The 23,890-nt window shown below is 32.3% G+C and overlaps 2 protein-coding genes across 2 annotated transcripts; both read right to left on the reverse strand.

Annotated features, from left to right (window-relative positions):
* Positions 1 to 2,635: 2,635 nt before the first annotated feature.
* LOC139489759 (uncharacterized) lies at positions 2,636 to 10,198 on the reverse strand. The gene is made up of 2 exons (XM_071276553.1): positions 10,094 to 10,198; positions 2,636 to 5,490 (listed from the first exon to the last, which is right to left on the reverse strand). Exon 2 carries the CDS (start codon positions 4,608 to 4,610, stop codon positions 3,546 to 3,548), a length of 1,065 nt encoding a protein of 354 aa, XP_071132654.1. The 5' UTR covers positions 4,611 to 5,490; positions 10,094 to 10,198; the 3' UTR covers positions 2,636 to 3,545.
* Positions 10,199 to 14,413: 4,215 nt separating this feature from the next.
* Positions 14,414 to 17,737, reverse strand: LOC139519966 (big defensin-like). The gene is made up of 3 exons (XM_071312295.1): positions 17,652 to 17,737; positions 15,682 to 15,906; positions 14,414 to 14,790 (listed from the first exon to the last, which is right to left on the reverse strand). The coding sequence occupies exons 1-3, from the start codon at positions 17,728 to 17,730 to the stop codon at positions 14,648 to 14,650; spliced, it is 447 nt and encodes a 148-aa protein (XP_071168396.1). The 5' UTR covers positions 17,731 to 17,737; the 3' UTR covers positions 14,414 to 14,647.
* Between the last annotated feature and the right edge of the window lie 6,153 nt (positions 17,738 to 23,890).

Here is a 23,890-nt window from a genome sequence, read left to right on the forward strand (position 1 = left end):
ACGGTTATTCCATGACGGTCAACCAACTCGCGATGGCGTTCGTAAAATTTTTGAAGGCATGATTTCAACTTCACCATTTGGAACTCTTGGTTTAATAGCTTTTTTGTGAGCAGCAACCCTCTACTATCAAGGAAATCATGATAAAACGTTGTAGTATTTAGAAGGTATCATAGCTAATTACAACATATTAACATGACTAGCAATAAAAAATAGCATCTTAAATGATAACCCCATCTTTTCTTGGACTTGAGGAAAAACAGCGGTTCTTATAATAATGACGTCATTAATATGAATAAATACGCTTTGTAAACAAAGTAGTGTTCTAATGAGCACGAACTATGTTTGATAAATGTGAATAAACTTACTGTTCATATGTTCTTGTAATTTTCATTGTTATCTTTAAGAAAGATATACATTTGAAATTTTTTTATAACCTTTTATTATATATTATTCCACTACATGTCGATTTGGATAGCGAAATCAACATTTGATTGGTTAAATATATCACACGTGACGTCGAAAAAAACTTCATATTCCTGTTTGAGTATCATATTCCCGTCTGAACGTCGGGATTGCCTTGTGTGGCGTTACTCTCGATTAATGTTTAAATAAAACATTTTGATCGGGTTTGATTTAAAGATAGTATTTTTATAATCGTAATTTTGTTTTAAAAAAATTATCTAAAAACAAATAAAAAAGAATCTACAGAAAACCATTTAGCGTGGAAGTTGAATCATGTGTTTAAATCGGTACTTATTATCATAGTGTATGTTGCGTTGAGTTATAACACAAAACAGATTAGAAAACAATTATGTTAAACAATATCTTATATTTAGAAGTAAAAAAAAGTAAACTGAGGCAGTGGAATAAAACATTTATTTCCTTTGGCTTCGGAAGATATGAAGATTTGTTCAACCTCGAAAAGTCATATTTCCCTCAGGCAACGCCTTCGTGAAATATGATTTTTATTGGGTGAACAAATATTCACATTTCCCTCAGGCACGGGAAATAAATTGTCCATCACACAGCATATATTTACCCTGCTATTAATTTTAAAAAAAATATATGTAAATGTATTGTACACACTCCACGGAGAGGAAACTATGTTTTCCACAGGTGCACAAACCTACTGTTCATATTCCTGTAAGTTTCCTAGTTATAAAGAAAGATATACATTTCATCAGCTTTTATCATCTTATATTATTTATTGTTTAATAAACTACATATGCTTATCCTGCTATTAGTTTAAAAAAAGGAAAAGGTAATGTAAATACCAAACGGAGAGGAAACGGTAACAGCCAAACATTCTAAAGTACTTTCGCGCGCTTCGACCTATATTTGTCATAGAAGATTCGAAATAATACCTGAATGTCATGCTTTCTACTCATTAAAAAATGGAAAGGCATTATATTTGACCATATTTTAAACCTCGTAAACGCTCAGTGTAAAATATCGATAAACATAATATCTTAATATGTTGAAGTGAGTATAGAGTATGGCATGAAGAAGTTAAAGTCATATGAAACCTCAAATTAAAAAAAAATATGCATCTGTTTTTTATAACTAAATGGATAGTTTTCATTATAAAACTTTTGTACATATACTTTTTTCTGAGGAAAATTCTTTAATTTGTCCACATTTAGAAGAAGTTTACTTATTTTTAATTGCTTGCTTCCAGGAAGCAATTCGCCGACATATTTTCCGTATGCATAGTGACCTGAGCGTAACCCTCCTCGTAAAAATCCGGTGATCGCAATACGCATGAATCTGTCATTAAAATAAACAATTATCTGATTGTACATGTTAAACACGTGCTCAATACCCATGCTTTTTGTTATTTATTTACTATAAGGTGACAATCGGTAAACTTCGGCTTCAAAACACGGCATTTAATGAGCAGCCATATTTGTTAAATCATAACAGACAGAGAGAAAAAAAATTGACGATTATACGATATATTTGCGTAAATAATGATAAAATCGTGCACAGAGGACTTAGTTTGTGATATATACATGCATTGGTTCAAGAATTGGAAAAACATTATTTTTCTCCACTCACTCGTTTCATATGACTTTAAAAAAAAAAGAGATGGGGAATATTTAGCGACATATTTCTGGTATAATGGTTCAATTGCCCGAACTATTAGAAAACACAATTAATACAATATGTAGGTTCTGCGATGAACTGGGATGAAGGGCTTCGAATTTTGATTACCTGTAAAAAACGTTTGAAGACACAAAAGATTATCGGAACTTTGTGAAGGATTTCAAACATGTTCTAACCACATCGTAGTATGCTACATTGTACATATAAAGTCTTGTGTCTGAAATGAAATATGAAATGCCAATGCTCGTCTGAAAATTGAGAATCGATGTTTACTCTTTGTTGTCGTATTACACACACTAGAAATGAACTATGCTACGCCAAAATACATTTAAATGTCGATACTGTAAGGGCATTGGCATTTGTCACTACTACTATTTAGTTCCAAACGCCGTTACTTGTAAGCACTGATACATTCAGACATCTGAGTTATATTTGTTTGATTGTATTCAGATAATACAATTTTTACATAAAGAATTAAAAAAACTACTGGCATTGTACCTCATTTTTAATCCTTATTGAGACAGACTGTATCATCAATAGGTAAAATATTGCTGTTATAAAAACTGACAGTATAAGAACTGACTGTAGGCTTTTTGTTATTATATATTGTGCCCATGACAAACATTTTTTTGAACTTGTCATGAATCATGTTTGATGGGTGTCTTTATCCTTAGTTTAAATTTATAAAATAAGTATGGTAAAAAAGGAAAGTAAAGCACAAACACAAATAGAAAATAAAACACAATGATTCTAGCTGCAAGCTAAGAAGGAACAGTGTTTGACTAGAATTTTACTTGCAATGACCGACCCGACGGATGCCACTGATGGTTATGCTTAGTATTATTAAAATCCTAGAACATGATATAGACCTCTGGTTTTAGTGGGAGACTTCAAGTTGCTTGTCAGTCTTATAAACTGTTTTTCCAGTCGTTTTTCGATCTTTGATTGTTTACTTGTATCCTCTGTGTTTCCCCCGACTAATTGTTTTCGAATGTCCATCTGTTCCCTCTGTCTCCTCATAAACACTTAGTTTAGAATTTTTCTTGAATAATTTAGAAACCATGTTATAAATGATGATACCAATTACAACTTCACATTGATAGTTCAATAACAAGTTCTTCCACTGTTGCATGACTGCTTACCACTGGAAGCACCCGCTGTCACCCTCGATTGTAGGTAGTGGGTGTATAGCTCTAATATTTTTTAAATTACTATTGTAGTTTTTTTTATCCGTTTTCCCACTTTTTTGTCGTTGCATCCAACTGTCCTTCATCGACATCTAATTTTGATTTTCTTCTTGGTTTCATATTGTTTATTTATCACATGCGAAGTTTCTATTTTAACAAACAAGATTAGGAAGTTGACTAGTCAATTTAAAAACTAATAAAATCTTATTCTTGAAACTGTATCACAGTAAAGGTATCGCTTCTTAATTAAATTCATGTCATTTTGAAGACATAAACAGATTTTCCAGCATTATTCACAACAGCAATGTCGTTTGTGAAAGCATCGTAGGCAATGCCACGAGGACAATCAATGCTGCTTTCTTCATCTAGAACAAATGTCCATTGCGACAGTCGTCTGTGGTACATGTATACTCTATTCGAATAATCACATGTTATGAAAATGTTTCCGTTTGTATCTGTTTCTATTCCGCTTGCTCCAAATAACCATGGACAACGTGAATAAGACCATTGTTTAGTAGATAAATTGAAAAAATTAACAAGGTCCGAATTTCGTTTCACAGTTAATAATGTTCCATCTTTTCCTGCAATAAACCAAATTCCTTGATAATTTAAGTGCTTCTGTACAATCGATCCATCTAATGTCATCACGACTAGATCACCGTTCAGACAGTTAACAAAAAGTGTTTGATTCATAAAAGCTACGCCATGGCAGGATTTTTGCAAAGTTATCTCATTTGCTATTTTTATATCTTTGAGATTCGTGACGTCAATAATCAAAACTGATTTCTTTACTGTAACAGCAATTCTATTGTCAGGAACAATTTCCATATCTTCTGGCTTCTGCTGAAGAGGTAACTCACTTAATTGAAAGCCAGATGTTTTATAAATCAAAATTCGAGGTTTCGATCTTTCGGCAATTATTATATTGCTATCATGGATTACCTTTACAGAACGGATATCAATGTTTGGATTGTTCTTTTCAATTTGAAAATGCCATTTGTATTTTAATACAGGTATTTTGTTCTGGTTGCTCTTTCTAGAGTTTGGTTTTAACTTTGACTGAAAGTTTTCTGTACCTAATAGACATGCTTCACTTTTCCATTTAGATGCACACAATAATCTTGTTTTTGTTGTATTATCCTTTGAAAAGTCATAGTCGGTATGTTCGGAAAGTAACGGTTCTTGATGCGATCTTAAGGATGAATGTAATTGTATTTCATCTTCGGCTTCGACAGTTGAAGAATCTCGATCATGCATGCTGAAATCACAACTCTCTATATTGCAAGGTAACGATTTGAATGATACAGTTTCAATCATCAATATGTTTTCATTTCGTTCATCGGGTTTGAATAAAATTGAATATTTGCATTGCAATGTCGATAAATCTTTTACCGACTGTCGTAAATTGCTTGCATCTTCAACATTTTTTCCTTAATGACCTTTTCGGCAAGGAAAAATTGCTCTGGACTCGCTTGTTTGAATTTCAGCAACGTTTGCAACATGTTTTGCCTGTCTTTCATACATTTTAGTCTAGAGCTGAAGCTTTCTATCTGATTCTGAACTACAAGCCTTTTTATTTGATATTCACTTTCGAACTTCTGAAAAGTACTGTCTAGATCAGTCAGTAATTTCTTTAAATGATGTTTTTTGTCTTGTACATGTTTTTTACATTGTTCGTATTGATGGTCAATTTGATCCAGATTTTCTGATCGGTTTTTACTAATTTTTTCTAATGTTTCTGTAGCCTTATTAATGTTAGCAACTATATCGTGTGATTGTTTTTCATATTCTGGTTTTAGAACTAGCTCTGTAATCTTTTCGATGCCACTACATATGTTGTGTTCTGTATTTTTGCAAATAATGCAACAGGGTACTTCATGGGTTGGACAGAAGTAAAGTGAAAGTTTATTGTCGTGAGTTTTGCATGAAAGTGATATGGTATCAAGTAATTGTGAAATAGAAACGTATTCATCAGACGTTAGAAAGCAATGATCCTTTGTTATCGTGAGAACTTTGTGGTACTTAAGACATAATGCACACAGCCTTTCATTACATTGTATACACCAGTGTGATACGGGCTCCTGTTTCTGCTGTCGTTCGCATGGTTGGCATAAATTGTTGCTCATATTTTTGCTGGTATATCGTCAGTATCGTTTTGCATCAATTCTATTTTTGTTTACGAAATGGTGTTAATAACCTGGAAAGAAAAAGAGAATACTATTTTACATGTAGCATCCACCGTGTTGTTCATATCAGTACAAACCTAGTTATATGAATATCGAATTATGCGCTATGATTTATATGACCACATGTGACTTTAATCGAATAGCAAAATTCACACATAACTTTGCCAGAAGGGATTGCAACAAGTTTAGTAATTTCAGAATTAATTAAGATATTATTTTTAAATTTACAGATCAGATTGGTACAAAAACAAAACTGATTATTGAGATGATGATATCTTAAGAAGTGGCATTGACCCAGTGCTGTTAACTGAAAAAAAACTCTTTATAAATTTCGTGCGTAGGAAAAACTTTTCTTTATTTACTTTAAGAACACGTAGTTCGAAATGTTTTACATATTTTACGATATATAGCACAATGAACTGTTAAAAATAAAGCAAAAGCAACACGAACTCCTTTCAACAACAAAAATAGGAGTGATCGAATGTGTTCTTGAAGGGTAAGCAGATCCTGTTCCCCATCTGACAACCGTCGTGTTACTCTTTAAAGTTCAAACCCGGTAATAAGTATAATTTTACTGATCACCTTCGAGGAAAAGGAGACGGGATTAAAATTACGAAAATTGTAACATATCCGTCGTCATCTGTTAAACAGATAATCCAAACGGTGAGCCAACTCCTGATGATTTCCGTAAAATTTACGAAGGCATGAATTCAACTTTACCACTTGTAATTATTGGGTTAATAGCCTCCTTGTGAACAACAACTCTCTATCATGGAAATCGTGCTAGAAAAACAAGCCTTGTAATATCGTATCAATCTGGAGATAACTACTCCATATACAAATGCTGCTGTAGTAGAAATGGGCATTTAACAACTGGAAAGATGAGATAATATCTTTAGTAGTTAAGTTTTGTTTTCAACCAACCCTCATAATCAATTTCTAGATGCAAGTCAAAATATGATTCGAACTTGATTGTATATATTGTATCATTATCTCATATTCGATATGATAGATGCGTTCAAAATAGTCACAAAATTTTGAATTTTCTAGTGAGATAACATCATCTATATTGCGGAAAGTGAAGTTAAAGGATTCTTCTTACTTCTGCTTCTCCCTTAGAAATTTTTGTATGAACTCAGCCTGAAATGAATAAAGGTACAAGACGGCCAAAAATGAACACAGTTGGTTCCCATTTGAATGCCGACTGTTTGTTGAAAAACACGTCTTCTAAGAGTAAAGTTGTACTTGCGATATGTTAAGGCCGAACTTTCAACGAGAGGTCTCATAGTAAGGTTACTGCATACAGGAATATATCGGCATTATGTTCTAGAAGACATTAATTAAATAGCAGTACTTTTATGAAGATTTTCGTTTACAAGAAAGATCACGTACACTTGTTTTATAGTAACAAACGTATCAAAGTATTTAAAACTAATTCAACTCTTTTTTTTATATTTGAAGTTTCATGTGACTTTAAAAGAGGGACCAATTATACCAGAGGTTACAGTCAAACTCATAGATCGAAAATAAACTGACAATGTCATGGCTAAAAATGATAAAGACATAAAGACAAATAATAGTACTTATATAACTATATGGAGTTGTTTTCTTTCGGTCATTCTTTCGAAGAATCAACCCGGACGATACAATGTTTCAATAAAATATGCTCCAGGGCAAAAAATAATGACCTCATTATTTTCCTTAATAAAAATGCAAACTATAATTTACTTCAAAATTATATTCGTCTGATAGTTTTTTGTTGCCGATTTGGAAATTTATTTTTAAAGTCCAATCTACGATAGATGTAAAACAAATTCGTCATTGCCCGAATTTTAATTTTAGAAAAAAATATTATCGCTACAATACAGAGACCTTATCATATATGTGATGTAACATATTCGTGTGTAATATTTTGAAAATCTTATTGATTCACATTGAATAGATTGATTGATTGATGGTTACTTAACGTCCAGTGGCAAATATGTCATGCATGTTTAGGCCGATACACACTGAATAGGAAATCATACTATGACCTACATGTATTGATATTTGTTTTCGTGTAACATGTACATGTACCACGATTGTGTGACCCCTACATAACAGTTTTTTATTTGTTATACATTTATGTACACTTTTTACTCTATCAAATGGTCAACTAATACCATATTCGTATATTCTAAAGAATAACTTTCACGTACCTCACACTGGGGTCGGTAGGCAAGGGTATATAATCATATCCTGATTATCTTTAAAAAATGTTTTGCTATTCAAAAGAAAATCATTCTGAATATTTCATTCGATTCACTTCAAATTGTTGAAAAAAATAACTTTTCCGCGATAGAAATGCCATTACAGATAGAAAATAAAAAATAATAGCACACACATCCTTTTTTCCCATAAAATAAGTTGGTAAAATAAATGACTTACAAAGTGTCTTGTATGTTTCATACACCGTTATCGGATGGTAAAGATTCAGTTGTGTCTTACTTCGTGCAGTTAAAGCAACATTTTTATTGTGTATGGATAATAATTTCTAAGGTTTATATGTAGTTTGATTAGAGAGTTTTATTTCACATTCTAAATGAGCCGTAGGGCGTATTAAAACCTGAACGCATTAGAAAGAAATATCCCACTTTAGTATGTCTGTAAAATAGGCTGCTAAATTTTGCAAATCTTTATAAAAAACAATATTTTTTGACGGTATATAAGTCAGATAATGCATATTTTAAGGTTTTTCTTGTCGTAGAACACACTTCGGGGTGTCAGGATTGCCCAAAGAAAGACCTCCCTAAGGTTGGTCTTTCATTTGATCAATCCTGACACCCCGAGGTGTGTTCTACGACAAGAAAACCATTAACATATGCATTATCTATAACATCAGACACAACATAGAAAACTAAAGACTAAGCAACACGAACCCCACTAAAAACTGGGGGTGATATAAGGTGCTCTGGAAGGGTAATCAGATCCTGCTCCACAAATGGCACCCGTCGTGTTGGTTGCTCATTTTATTACAAACCCGGGAAAAGGAAGGGTATTGTTGTTTTATTGTCAACTATCATTTGCGATAGATTAATAAAAAGTAGAAAGTCATTTGATGATAAAAAGCATATTGAAGTTCCCTGATCGTAAATTTGACTTCTCCTTGGTTTACCTGAACTTTCATAAATGGGTTATCATTAATGAGTATAAACAGCTTATCAAAAACAAATTAAAAAGGATACCAGGTAATACAAAGTTAATTGTCCTGTATGTTACCTCACATCATTATCATTTTTAAATGTTAAGATTATCTTTTTATCTCTTATTGTGTTTGGAGTATGCACGCTAAGATTAAAAATCCCTGTGGTTTCTTCTGAACTCTTAAAGGTTTCAATTCCTACTTATTGTATCCTTATTGTGACATACACCAACCTTTGCAGTATTTCCACATGTTCTTTACATGGTAAAACGAATTATATCAATCGTAACACTGTGTGATTTGAAATTGAATTTGAAATAATTCTTTGATAATTCAATGTCAACGGATACTCGTATATATGGACTCTTCTTCTTATGTAACTACAAACAAACGTAGATCAACGGGAAAATTCTTGATTTAAATACATTTTTCGTGATCGCTAAGTAAATTAGAAAACATATTGTTTTGTCATTGTTGGCATCTCTGTAAATGTTCTTCAAATGGAATTGACAAATATAGCCATGTTCAGTTCACAAAAATTACTCTGAGTACAGAAAAACCGATGCATTTACCTGCATGGCTGGACCTAAGGTAGGCTTATCCAATTTGCACCAATTAAAAATAAGCAGTAGTTTTTTTAAAGAGACTTGACCATTTGTATTTTTAAAATTTTCTTCTTTGTCTTCCAACATAGCTAATTATATTTAAATGTACAAAATGCGGTCACATTATATATCAACAGATGAATGATATCTGTGTGAAAAAAAGTAAATCTGCTGAAACATCGTATGAAAAAAAAGCTACTTTTAAAAAGGAAAAATTTAAATACGTTAGTCTATATTGCTTACAAAATTGAAACCGTAAATGAAAAAACTGCAAGATCCTCACGTTAGATAAATAAAAGTGATATGCGTTTAACATTTCACAAAAATATACACTGAACTAGATTTTGATGCGCTTTTTGTCCAGTCTACAACAGATAACAAAAACAAATACCAGGGTTTCATTAGATATGTTCCTCTCACCAACAATCAATCAATCTATATCAGTTAAATAGTTTAAATCACCTATTGTTGTGCAGATATATTATGTTCCTCTATTGAAAATCAATACAGTTCACAAGATTTATTGTACGAGGGGGAGCTCTTCGACCTTCTTTCCAATATAGTTAGTTTTGGCACATCCTACAGGTTATGTTTTTAAAAGTATGAAAAAATAAATGCATATTGATTTTATTCCTCTGCATTCAGCCATGCTTTTAAACTTATCAAGATGCACAGGCATTTACTAAGAGTTTATTTTTTTGTTTAAAGACGGACAAATTTGCTAAAAGGTACGGATGAACCTTAAGCGTGAACAAAATAAGTATATGATATATGTCAATTATGATAAGTGTATATGAACAGAAAAAAACAATTGAAAAACATCCTTACCAGGTAATACAAGATACTGTCCTGCATGTTACGCCATATCAATCTGTTTCAAATTTCAAGGTAATCTATTTGTCGTTATCAACTTTTTAACCATGCCTACTCCTTTTAAAAACGATATAAATCATTTAAATCTCTTGTTTATTTGAACTGTCTTAACGACTATTAAACGTATTTAGATAAACAATAGTGTGTACTGTAATTGTTTTTAAAGATATAAAACAGACACGCGATCTGCCAAATAGTTGAAAATTTCAATGAGGAGTGAGACTACTATTTGCATTGAATGTACATGGAATCGATGCATTTTCTGAATCCGTTGCAAGTTGAGGATAAAGTTAAAGGCCTTATATTCAGTAACACTTCAACTTTACACTAAATCATTTAAAGGCAAGAGATCCAGATGCCTTGACTTCACATAATTGCCATCGAATGTGTGCTATGCCAAGTACTACAAGACATTTATATTAACCCCCAAAAAAGTGTCGTAACCAATGCAGTCCTGTCCTCATTTATTTACATCAATGAAAACGTCATCACACTTGCTTCTTATGAACAACACAACTTGTGCCCATTGTTGAGAAAACTACCCGATTCTGCGAGAAATTGGTCAGTGCATAAAAAAGTAAAATCACAAAAATACCGAACGGCGAGGAAAACTCAATACAGAAAGTCCCTATCAAATGGCAAAATCAAAAGCTGAAACACATCGAACGAATTAATAACATATTCTGGACTTGGTACAGGCATTTTCTAATGTTGAATATGGTGGATTAAACCTGATTTAATAGCTAGCTAAACCTTTCACTTGTATGACAGTCGCATAAAGTTCATTTATATTGACAACGATGTGAACAAAACAGAGACATAATAATTACATACTACAGTATCATCATGGATATTGCACATAATTATATATTTTTCAAACCGGTTGGTATTAGAAAAGAGGACAAAGAGAAACGATATCCAATGTCAAACTCTCTTTTTCGAACATCGTACATCAGTTTAATCTACATACCTATCTAATATAGTCTTATGCAATCACCTATACTACTTCGCAAATTACAACCATATTGTCACTTGCAGGATCTGAATTCTTAATACTATAAGTCTATAGCTAATGCTCCTGATAGCACCTATGAAAGTTCTCCTTTAAACATAGTATAGCTGGCAATGTTTTAACTACTGATAATATCACTTCTGTACGAAAAGAGTCAGCAAAAAGGTTGTCATGTAATGAGCTTTAATATATAAACTTGAAACACAACTTTAATACACTATCCTTATTTTAGGTCCAGAAGTTTGCCAGACAAAAGTAAAAAGAAGACGTAAAGATTTACCCAAAAGGAACTTACTAGTACATGTAGAAAACTTATTTCAAACGGGATAGCACATCCATATATTACGGAGATGGTGTTTACCGTGCCCAAAAAGTAAAATCACTAAAAAATTCTGAACTCCGAGGAAAATTCAAAACGAAAAGTCCTGTACTTATGAATCCTGTCATACTTTGAATGACAAACTTATTTTGTAAGTGCCTGTGAGACGCAAAACGCGCGATGCTACCTCAGATTTAATGTTAATCTGGTCATATATCTGTCAGGGTAAAGATTCTGTCCCAGCAATCTTTTAATTCTTTATGGGTAGATTTTACATAGATAAATAACATCGTATAATAAAAGAGCAAAATGAGGTTGTTTAATTTGATTTATGCCTTTTATGTTCTTCTGTGTTACATTTGTTTCTTTTTATAGTGATTAAGATAATATTTAACACAATGTTGCCTTCTGTACCCCTATTTTTGACATTTTTACCTATTGTGTCTGTTTGTTATGTTCACTCATCGTTATTAATATAATGGAAATTGATGCGATTATCTTACTAGTGAGTGGTTTAGCTAGCTATAAAACCATGTACAATCCCCCATTTTCTAAATAAGAAAATGCATGTACCAATTCAGAAATATGACGGTCGTGTTCTATTCGTTTGATGTGTTTGAGCTTATGACAACAACTGTCATATTCCTGACGAAATGTATTCCTATATGTACTCATTGGACTATTCTAACCCTTTTCATCTCAATTTTATAGTTCGTTCTTATGTTGTGCAGTTGCACTACTTTCCATGCTTATGTAACATGTGTAACCCCACCACATTATGAATGTATGTGCCTCTCCCAAGTCTTAATTCAGTGGTTGTCGTCTTTTGCTGTGTTACATATTTAATCTGATATCTAATGATATCCTAGTTTTTGTAAACTTATGTAACTTTTGATCATATAGCACCTCAACCAATCAAGTACTTAAAAATTCTTGTCTTCATTTTGTTTTAATTTGGCGTTCCTAATGAAGGTAAAGCTGGGAAGGTGCGTCTAACTTTCCATTTATAAAACGTTATTTTCGCTTAATTTACATAAATACTCGAAATTATTTTAAAAAGACAAATAAATTAATTCTGACAGAAAGAAATGGTTTTTTTTTATTTAAGAAATAGATTGAACATTAAATTTTGCTAACATATTGCCAAATTGATCGACAAGCATGGTATTGGTCTCTAGGTTTAAGCTCATATACACCTACAATATTATGTAACCAGAACATACAACAAAACTACACAATTTGGTGGGGGGGGGGGGGGAGAGAGTGAGACACAGCTCCAAATTAAATTTGATAATGAAATGCCTGTTAACATTTTTTTCATTTACATTTAAACATAACATTTTTCATTGTTTGTCGGTATAACATATTTTTTAAGTGTGTATTCGCATGGTGGGTGATGCATGCATAGTAGAAGACACTTACACAGCCATCCCTCAATTTTGTAAACTACCTTCATTTGTATTTTTAGGTAGTTGTCACTCTAGTGTAGCAGTATCTGTTTACCCCTGCCAGAGCACCTCAGATTAACCTTAGTTTTGTTAAGGTTTGGTGTTTTCCGGTCTTTTTTTATTGCCTTAATAGTGTTTTATCTTTTCATTCATCTTTTGTTTTCGTTGTACGTTTCTCTTCGGATTTTAAGGTTTAAATGCTTTATTGGTATCTTCCCCACTTTTAAAATCCGTTTGTGAGATTTGAACATCGTTAAACTATTGTTGGCTTAATTTCCAAAAGTAAAAAAAGTACAAAATGTGACATACGACAGCCATTGTCGAGGGGCTTAAACATGTTTTTTTTTTGTGACATTGTGTTGCTCTATAGAAGTGATTTCTGTATATACTTATCTAATTTGCTATTTAGAAAAATATTATTACACAGACCCAATTTTTAATATCTGCTTTCTGAGAACAATATGTAGAAAAGCTTGCTTCGTATTTTATAACATTTTTCAGAAGTAACAAAATGTGCTTGTCTTTTGATAAAATTTGTAGATACGTTTGGAATTTTAAGATTCTAATGATTTCAATTATTAGGAACAACATGTTGAAATCTCTCTTGGCATTATGAGTTTATTTGTATTTGTAATTCATTTTTTTTTAGCTTTAAGCGAGTTTGATGAAGATTTATATGTCAGAACTGAATTTCTGCACTAAAAAATAAATATCAAATGACAGTTCTTGAGGAACCATCCGCCTGGTAACCAGTACATAGCAAAATTTAGAAGTTGCAATTTGTCTGAATTTGCACATAATAAAACATGTGTAAGTATATACAAACTATTTAGACCTTTTTTCAATCTGTGAACTTAAAAGCTGTCTGAGATATGTGAGCTCAATAAAAGTCCCTGAAATGTGAAGGAAGTTTTACATGTACATCCGCAGGTACCTAAAACCCACCAAAATAAGAAGACTCATTTTCTGTAATATGGTAAATTTTAAGATGTTTGAAGATAAATTAATATTACGAGTCCAAATTCTGAATAAAAATATAATTTAATTGCTTATTACAAACCATAAAATTGAGAAAGGAAATGGGGAATGTGTCAAAGCGGCAACAACCCTAGAGCAGACAACAGCCGAAGGCCACCAATGAGTCTTCAATGTAGCGAGAAACTCCCATACATGTATCAAAGTAGAAGCCGGAAAGAAGGAGGACGGAAGATGGTTCAACTTCAACACGGAACAAAGGATAATATATCTCAAACACCGTACATTCTTCTGTTTCTACACTTCACAAACAAAATCCGTAGTAAAAACGAATAAAAAGAATTGCAGGGTAATTAATGAAGGTTAATCCAGGAAGAAAATGAGTTTAATAGTGCCAAACAAAAACCAATCTACAGACATGTAAGGGTGTGGATGCAATGGTGTAAATATGTATCCATATCAGTTTATCTGCTTCTTAGAGAGTTGGTTAAGTACCCCGATACTAACACATAAATTCAACATTAATAATATGAATATTTATTTTCAATTTGAACAGTATATGAATTAACGATCTAAAAACGTCATCTTTTTGGTACTGTGGTTAGGTTAAGCTTGTTCCTAGTATTCTGCAAACACAATTGTTCAGGATTATGCATTAAATGTTACAGTAACTATTTGAAAGTCAAGAAGGTGTAAATGTTGGATGTTGATTTATTATTACATGTACAAGTCATTCTGTCATATCTGAAGGATGTTTATCTATAACGACAACATTTGTAAGATCCACATGTATCACTATGGTACCAGTCATGGTATTCCTTACGGAAACAATTTGGACGACACCAACCCCTGTTATTTGCACAGGGACTGTTATGACTGCTACTTCTACTTCGTGAACCTGAAAGACAAATATATACGGTATGCCATGGTATTCTGTTTACTAAAATACTGATTTTGTTTATATACTTGAATTTAGTATCAATGAATAATGTTTTCATTTTATTTGGATGAAAGACACCACTGTCAAGTTTGTTGTACCCATTCTTCTAAAATCAACCTATCAAAAGGTTGAAATTCGTGTTTCGAGCATGAATCTTGTGCTCTGAGCACTAAGCAAAGCTGTATGACTTCAACCCCAGATTCCATATACAATTAAAGTAAAATTTGCAAAAGAAAACAAAATGCAATCGGTTGTCTCGATTTTAACATATTTCACAAAAATGTCATAAAAATTTACAATATTGAATAAGTTACATTGTATATGTAATGTATATTTTAAGTTTTTCTAGTCGTACCACGCCGATGTTGTCAGTAGTTATCAAATGTACTAGAATTATAATTTAATAAGCAAGACGCGCGTTTCGTCATGATAAGACTCATCAGTGATGCTGAGATCAAAATAGTTTGAAAGCTAAAAAAGTACAAAGTTAAAGAGCATTGGGGTCCACATATTCCAAAAAGTTATGTAAAATACGGCTACGGTGATATATTCCTAGGATAAGAAAATCCTAATTTTTCGAAAAATTGAAGTTTTGTGAACAGGAAATTTATAAAAAATGACCATATAATTGATATTCATGTCAACACCGAAATGCTGACTACTGGACTGATGATACCCTCGGGGACGAAATTTCCACCAGCAGTGGCATGATAGATTAAATGTAACAAGGAACGTAGAGTTCTTTCTTTTGGAAATCCTGACTGACACCCCAAGGCCTATTAAAACGAAAATACAGGCTATAAATCATAATATTTTCCTTAGAATTCAATCTGTTTATGTTGTACTTACGAATATGATATCTGGCAACTGTCCAAGCGCCATATGCTGCTACTAAAGCTAGAAATACTGGGAGTGAGACTGTCATTCCCGCGTACGCTGCAATTGGATACACAGCTGCATACCGCTTTTCTTCTTTCTTTTTTGCCACAACTCGTCCTAGAATCGGTGCTGGGATAATCAACAGTGTAGCATATAAGACACAAAGGATGGCTTTCCTGTTCATTTTCAGAATATCTGTAAATAAAAGAATACAATGTTGATAAATATTCTTAAGGTACTACATGTACATATAATGTTCTAACGGTGATTATGTTTTATCGTTCTCTATCTCTTAATCGTTAAATGGTGATTGTGACAGTAAAGAAAAGCATAGCATTAGTTATTTTAATGTCTTGAGTAATCTGCTTAACGAATTTTAGTTAAAATTAACACTTTTTTAGCTGATGGTTTGGAATAACATTGTTCATTTTGTAGTTTTTCTTTGATATCCTGACTATTCAAAACTGGCGGGTTTTTTACACACATTAGTGACTTAATAATACAATTTGCCTTATGCAACCATAATTCAAATTATTGATGAATGGTGTTTACCTACTATATCATATAAATTTTGGGTTATTCATATGCATTTTGCTGTTCATTACCGTAATATTCTTTGTTGAATAACACCTTGTCGTTGTGGTACAAAGTTCAGACTTATAGGAATAATGTTTAAACAAACAGTAAGTATTCCTGAGTGAGGATGCTAACATGAAATGAAAGGCACACAAACAGTAATGGTCCATTATCCAGGTGTATTAACAGAACAAAATAGGCCGTAGTCCTTGTAACATGTAAATCGTCAAGTTTCAAATGCAAACAATTTTAGTGTTATAAAAAGCTTAATATTCAAGAAATTATCTGACTAATTCAGGGTAAAATATATGATATATAAAAAACTTAAAGAATAGTAAAAGTAGAGGAGACAGGACTAATAAGTTTCCAAAACTATGACGTGGCTGATACACAGGTCAAAAATATTTTACTGTTAGGTTTAGCCGATTATCTGTATTTATAGAATAACTAATCGAAGAATTCAAATAGAGAAAATTTTCAACGAGTGACCGAACAACACACTAATTCACGAACGCGCGTAGTGCATGAGTTTACTATCAGTGTTGTTCGGTCACGAGTTGAATGTTTTCGATATTTGCATTCTTTGATTAGTTTTTCTTTTAATTAAATTGGCAAATGACTTTTTTTATGAAATTAAAGTAGAAACTGTTAGGAACTATATCTTTGTCTGCGCATACACAATTTGTTTTGATCCGACGTACTCGACGTCCTGACATAGCTTATTGTTGTATGACGTCAGAGGAGTGAAATAACCACGTTTATTTCACATGTGAAATTATCGGTTTTTTGTTTCACTTGGAAAGCAAAGTAATTCATTGCAACCAATGTAATAGGTTTTATCATATTTTGTTTCATTTATTGTTTGCTGGTGAATTAAAAAAACCTGGCGAGTATTTGTGTAAATGTAGTTCTTCAAAGCTAGGGACCGTTCTGTCGTATAGTTTGAAAGTTTAGATTATGCCCGTTAAGTAATATAGACAGGAGGGGCTTAACTGATAAGTGGCTTTCTCACTGTTCATATTGTATTGCATGCGTAATTTAAGAGGTCTCTGTTAGTGTATAGCATTTTGTACTCATCATTGAAGATGGTTTTATAGTTGAATTGCTTTTTTCTCTGTCTCTAATAAAGATATTGTGTACATTGACCCCATATTTTCGAACGCTAATTAAAACTCTATATGCACTATTTTGAAGAACAGTTCCATCTGATTTACTCTTTTTTTTATACGAACTGCGTATCAACATAGTATTTAGAACACATATGGTATGGAATAATTTGCAAATTACTTACAATTGAGATCTAATAAATATCGTTTTATTTTGTGCACTGATGAAAAAAATGTAAAAAATAAAATTCAACATACCAATAGACAGCGACCTCTGAAATATGTAATCAAAAACTTTAACTGATGCTAATTTCAATGTAAAATAGCGTGCTTGCATCGCGTGATGTGTTACAACACATGTTGTTCTTCCCATCTTCAATATCATTTACTAGTAGTACGTATCATATTTTAAGAAATCTAAGACCATTTCAAAAATTTTACAGTATTTACTTTACATATTAAATAAAGGAATGTGGGATGTATATCAATAAGACAGCAACCCCTTTCACAAAACAACAAGATTACATTGCACAAACAAATGACATTCACATTTTAGGTTCCTATACAAATAAAATGTGCGAGTATATTTCACTCACTGTTATTATAGATAATGCATATTTTATGGCTTTCGTTACTTGTCGTAGAACACACCGAGGGGTATCAGGATTGGTCAAGTAAAAGACCGTTCAATGGATCTATTTGTAATCACATTGTCGCTGAAAAGTGAAAAACAATCTTAATCGAGTTGAATGAATTATTCAAAATAATTTTCTTTTGAATGGCAATACATTTTTAACAGATAATCAGGATTTTATTCTTTACTCTCATCGGAAGATACCAAGACCTTGTTGATAAATATTCCGTATCAACTTCACGAATAATACACGATAGTCTTGAGGTATAGATTCTGGGTAATGAAGTTGTTTATCATCTTAATAACATGGCATAGTATTCTTTAAATGTCTGTTTGAATATTACTTTTTCTATTTAGTGTATTTTTTTGTGATATCAATTTAAGGTGGCTCGATACTTGTACATCCCGTCATTGTGTTATTGTGCTATGGTAATTTTTTTGGGGTACTTTTTGTCATTCATTTTTGCTTATGTGCTTTGTCTCTATTCCCTTTTGTGTTACTTTGATACACATCATTGTTTTATAGTGATTAAGATTATAACACATTGTTGACTGTTGTACCCTTTTTTTTTACATTTTTACCTATTATATCTGTTTGTTTTACACATCGTTGTCAATACACGTGAGAGGTTTAATTAGCAAAAAACAGGTTAAATCCACCAATGCCTTTATAGTCAGGAATATGACAGTTGTTATCCATTCGTTTGATGTATTTGAACTTTTGATTTTGATGAGGGACTTTTCGTTTTGAATTTTCCTCATAGTTCGGTATTTTTGTGATTTTACTTTACTTGAAAAATGTCATGCGTCCAAGGGAGCACTTTTCTGCATTTATCATAACATTTTTGCACCTGGAACGCCTAAACCCAGACATTGAAAATCATTGAAGTATTAGTATAAAGTAATGCTAGTAGGATCTTATAAATGAAAAATATTTCGTACGTAATCTTCCCATTTAATTCATGCGAAAATGCGAAAATGGCCAATTGTATGTAGAAATCAACAATTCTATTTAATGTTTCATCATCAACTGGAAAAATTGGGTGCAACACGGATGATCCCTACGGAGCACCTGACCTGTGTTTAATGCGTTTTGTTACTGTTTTCAATTGCTCAATCTTTACTTCTCATACAAGTGTTAATATATTGAGATTTCATTTTCATTTTGTTGCCTGGTTTTTCATTGTGTTGGTTTTTTTTAATGTCTGATTGCCTCTTACGTATTCTAATCCACATTTTGAAATAAATTCCACAATACAATTAAAAGATCATTATGTTCTAATTCGTAACCTCAACCGAACATTAAACATTTATCAATATAATACAAAACTCTCACACATGGGAGTAGCCACTTGCAAAAGTCAAGTGCATTTTCGAAAAAACAAAGATTGATCAATTTTATTATAATTAAATACCTAAATTCTGCGATACAGATAATTGGGTAATAATGTTTTAATGTTTTCCTTCACATATCCATCTTAAGCAGATTCGGATATCTCTATCTGTCATGTTTACACCAACTATGCACCAAGCTTTGAAAACATAGTTATAAAATAATTCATCCGTATAAAGAACCTATATCCAAAATAAACTAGCTTAGTACTGTAACGTTTTAGCGTTTACGCTGTTCCCCCTTTTCTTAACTCTACCGTTCTTTTACAGGTCATGTTCAGTTTTAGTCACCAAGTTTTCTTTTTAATAATATTCATATATATATAATCATATGCATAGAAACTGTTTAAAAACAGATAACCTTCTAGTAATTATGGACGTCAAATGTAACGTAAAAGTCAAAGCATGCTCTTACCTGTTTTGTATCTTTCTGATTATTTCCGTGATTTGAAATGTCATTGTTAAGATGATTTTACATGTAACATTATCTCTATATCATGCACATTTATCATTACTTCGTAGGGATACCTGGTCAATCAATTTTGTACGATTGTTTACATTGAAAGGTCAACTTTGTCATTCCAGTACAATTGCCGTAAATCAAGTATCGATTGTCGTTAAACGTGTCAAAGACGTAACGTTTCGAGTCTTTTAGAGTCGAAACGTCATTTTCTAGTCGAAATTTAGGTATAAAAGAGCGTGCGTTTTGCATTGTTTCAGTTGTGGTTCAACTGGGCATAAGACAACAGCTAGCCAAAAGCCTATTTCTGACTGCTATAATAAAGCAACTTTAGGAGTCTTTCTGACCTTTTCCATTATAAAAACAACGTGATAAATTTCAAGGTTAGCTTATTTAAAAGGCTTTTTCGAGTAATTAAAGTCAATATTCTGACTCAATTTCTGTTGACGTAATATACTTAACGACTCGTTACCAGAGTCTTTAATTTAATTATAAAATAAAAGACACTATTCAGTTTTAAAGAACTATTAACGGTCTACGTGACCTTCCGGCATATTCACACAATACTTCCATACATATTTTTGGTATAAAAGTTTATGCTTTCTAATCCGAATTCTATACGAAAAGGTATTCAGAGAAACGTGTAATTTAGGTATCCAATAGTAAATAGCTATACAGATCTATTGAAAAGGTCTCTATTGTTTCTCTATACGCGTTCGATTATTACATAGTTTAGGAACACATCATACTTTATTGTAATGCCGCCGATTTTCTAAGTTAGGATATAATAGTTCAAAGCTAGTCATTTTTATTATATTGCTAAGTATTGATTTTATTTGTATTGTTTGACCAGGAACATTCCTTCGATTTGCTTGCTTAATCTTGGTGACTATTAAAATATTAAATAATCAGTTACATTTGTTGAAGTTAATAACATTATATCTTATAACATCATAAAATATTTGTCTCATAAATTAAATAATTAACTTCAATTGGTATTACTAATTTTAGCCAAAATATGTCAACATCGGAACTGAGTCCGTTGAGCACTGCCCGAAGGTAAAAACAGTGTTCAGGGATCCAGTCCTGTAACTCAGTTACACTCCTCCCAGCTATTACAAAAGAGTAGCATATACACAAGAGGTTCTTCTTCCGAGTCTATTACATTTCGAAAGTTGCAGATTTCACACGAGGCGGACACGTTACAGTACTATAGTGTAAAGTGTAAATCTTATGAATTTATGGCATATTATAGACATTCGACATGTAGCATTCAGATACATTACATTGACCTTGAACAAGCAGTGTCATGTAGCCCAGCGGTATTGATTCAGCATACATATTGTTTTTCTGTCGAAGCGGTATTTTTATTTTTGTATTCTAATCAATCAACATACCTTCAATGGTATTCTAGCTAAGTGGTAATCCGTATTATTATTCTAGCTATGCGGCATATCTTAAGCGTTACTCTAGCCAAGCGGCAATCTGTATTATCATTTAATCCAAGCGGCAATCTATATAGTTATTATAGCCAAACGGCAATCTGTATTGTTATTCTAGCCATGCGACATATCGTAAGCGTTAATCTAACCAAGCGACAATTTGTATTGTTATTCTAACCATGCTGCATATCTTAAGCGTAACTCTGGCCAAGCGGCAATCTGTATTGTTATTTAAACCAAGCGGCAATCTATATAGTTACACTAGCCAAGCGGCAATCTGTATCGATATTTAAGCCAAGCGGCAATCTATATAGTTATAGCCAAGCGGCAATCTGTATTGTTATTCTAGCCAAGCGGCAATCTGGTTTGTTATTATAGCCAAGCGGCAATCTGTTTTGTTATGCTAGCCAAGCGGCAATCTGTATTGTTATTCTAGCCAAGCGGCAATCTGTATAGGTATTCTAGCCAAGCGGCAATCTGTATTGTTATTCTAGCCAAGCGGCAATCTGTATTGTTATTTTAGCCCAGCGGCAATCTATATTGATATTTAGCCAAGCGGCCACCTGTAAATATTGTCATTCTAGCCAAGCGGTAATCTGAAATGTTATTCTAGCCAAGCGGCTATCTGTATTGTTATTTTAGCCAAGCGGCAATCTATATTGTTATTTTAGCCAAGCGGCCACCTGTAATTAGTGTCATTCTAGCCAAGCGGCATGTTTATATTGTTATTCTAGCCAAGCGGCATGTTTATATTGTTATTCTAACCAAGCGGCATTTCTATAATGTTATACTAGACATAATGTTGAGTAGAAAATATCTGAACCATAACAAACAACACAAAGTAAAGAAGATTTATCATTATTCAAAATCCAATCAATTATATCAATATTAGATCACAATGGGTACAGCCATTACAGTGCCTTTTAAATCATTTGAACCAAACAAAGATTTATTTTTAGAACCATGAACAAAAATGTTTTAAGTATCATTGAATTCAGGCATCTCGGCCACACAATGTTGGCATAACAAATTATTCTGATATAACAAGGCCAAAAATGGCGCAATATAATGTTTAATAACTATACATATTAAATGTATAGGGGAACAACCAAGTGTTGTCATCCTTCCAGTCAAAGCAAAACGCAATCACACCTGATGAACCTGGTGTATAACATCTAGAATTAAATAATTGAATTTTCTTGTTATCACTGTCAGCAAATCTATCCACTGAATGAGGTCCATACATATAATCTATAAATTCAAAAAGAAAACTCAACACTGACGCCCCAATCGTCAAAATCAAAAAACCTTGCTTATAGCATCTGCTTTAAAATTTTTATTTCTAGGTATCCATTCAATATCTAAATTAATAAAATTCTTTTCACAACTAGAAAAGATTGACTTCGCAAACTATGTAGTTGCGTTTTTACCACTTCCTGACTCCACTATACCCACACAAATCTGACTGTCCGTAAACCACTTCAAGACGTTCCCGCATGGATAATTGACCTTGAAAAGTATCTATACATAATTCTATATCCTTCTCAAGTTTTCTCTCCATGTCAAACGTAATACTGTCCCTCCACCAGTCTACATTTTATGAAAACTCTGATTCTCTAATAGACAAAAATAAGCTCCATAAGCAAAACTAGTATCATCTGAATACACAATTATAGATGGAACCTTATACATTGTACTAGAAAAATTATCTCCCCTTGACCACTGACCCTTTCCTCATGCATTTGAACTATTATTTTATGTTTCTTTTATCTCTCTGTATTGTTTATGTCATGTTGTTATTAATGTTATGCTCTTAATGGGCCCTTTAATTTGGAAAAATAAAATATTGTATTGTATACTCTGAAAAGCATTTAGAATTTAAAGCAAAATTTTATGTTTCCAAAACTGTAACTCACATATGACCTCTTGTTCCCTCAGTGAAGATAAACTATAGTCCCATGAAACACGCGACTCAATCAATCTATACAAATTTCTAGTCATTAATCTGATTACATTACTTATGACAGGCGACATAGAAATTACTCTCCCGGTGACCCCAGCTAAAAGCATGCACTAATAAAAGGGAAAACATATATATATATCGAAATTGTTAACGGATTTATAACATGAGGTCTGGTTTTAACTTCTTCAATACAACCATTAAAGAAAAGATCAGCAATAGCGCGTGTTACAAATTCTGCATTTTCAATAGCAGATTTATTGTTTTTACTAAAAGGAATAGCATATCCGATTAAAATAATGTCTAATTATACATATGCATTTGCTTCTATCTTTTTTCAATAATCGAAATATTTTTTCAAGTCTACCTTTAAAGTCATAAGAAACCTCAAATTAAAAAAAAATAATGCATATGTTATTTGTAACTCAATGGATAGTTTTCATTATAAAACTTATGTACATATACATTTTTCTGAAGATTTTTTTTATAATTTATTCAAATTTAGAAGAAGTTTACTTTATTTAAATTGCTTCCTTCCAGCAAGCAATTCCCCCGACATATTTTCCGTATGCAAAGTGACCTCAGTGTGACCCATCTCGTAAAAATCCG

The sequence above is a fragment of the Mytilus edulis genome, chromosome 1 (genome assembly GCF_963676685.1).
Source record: "Mytilus edulis chromosome 1, xbMytEdul2.2, whole genome shotgun sequence".
Classification (NCBI taxonomy): domain Eukaryota; kingdom Metazoa; phylum Mollusca; class Bivalvia; order Mytilida; family Mytilidae; genus Mytilus; species Mytilus edulis.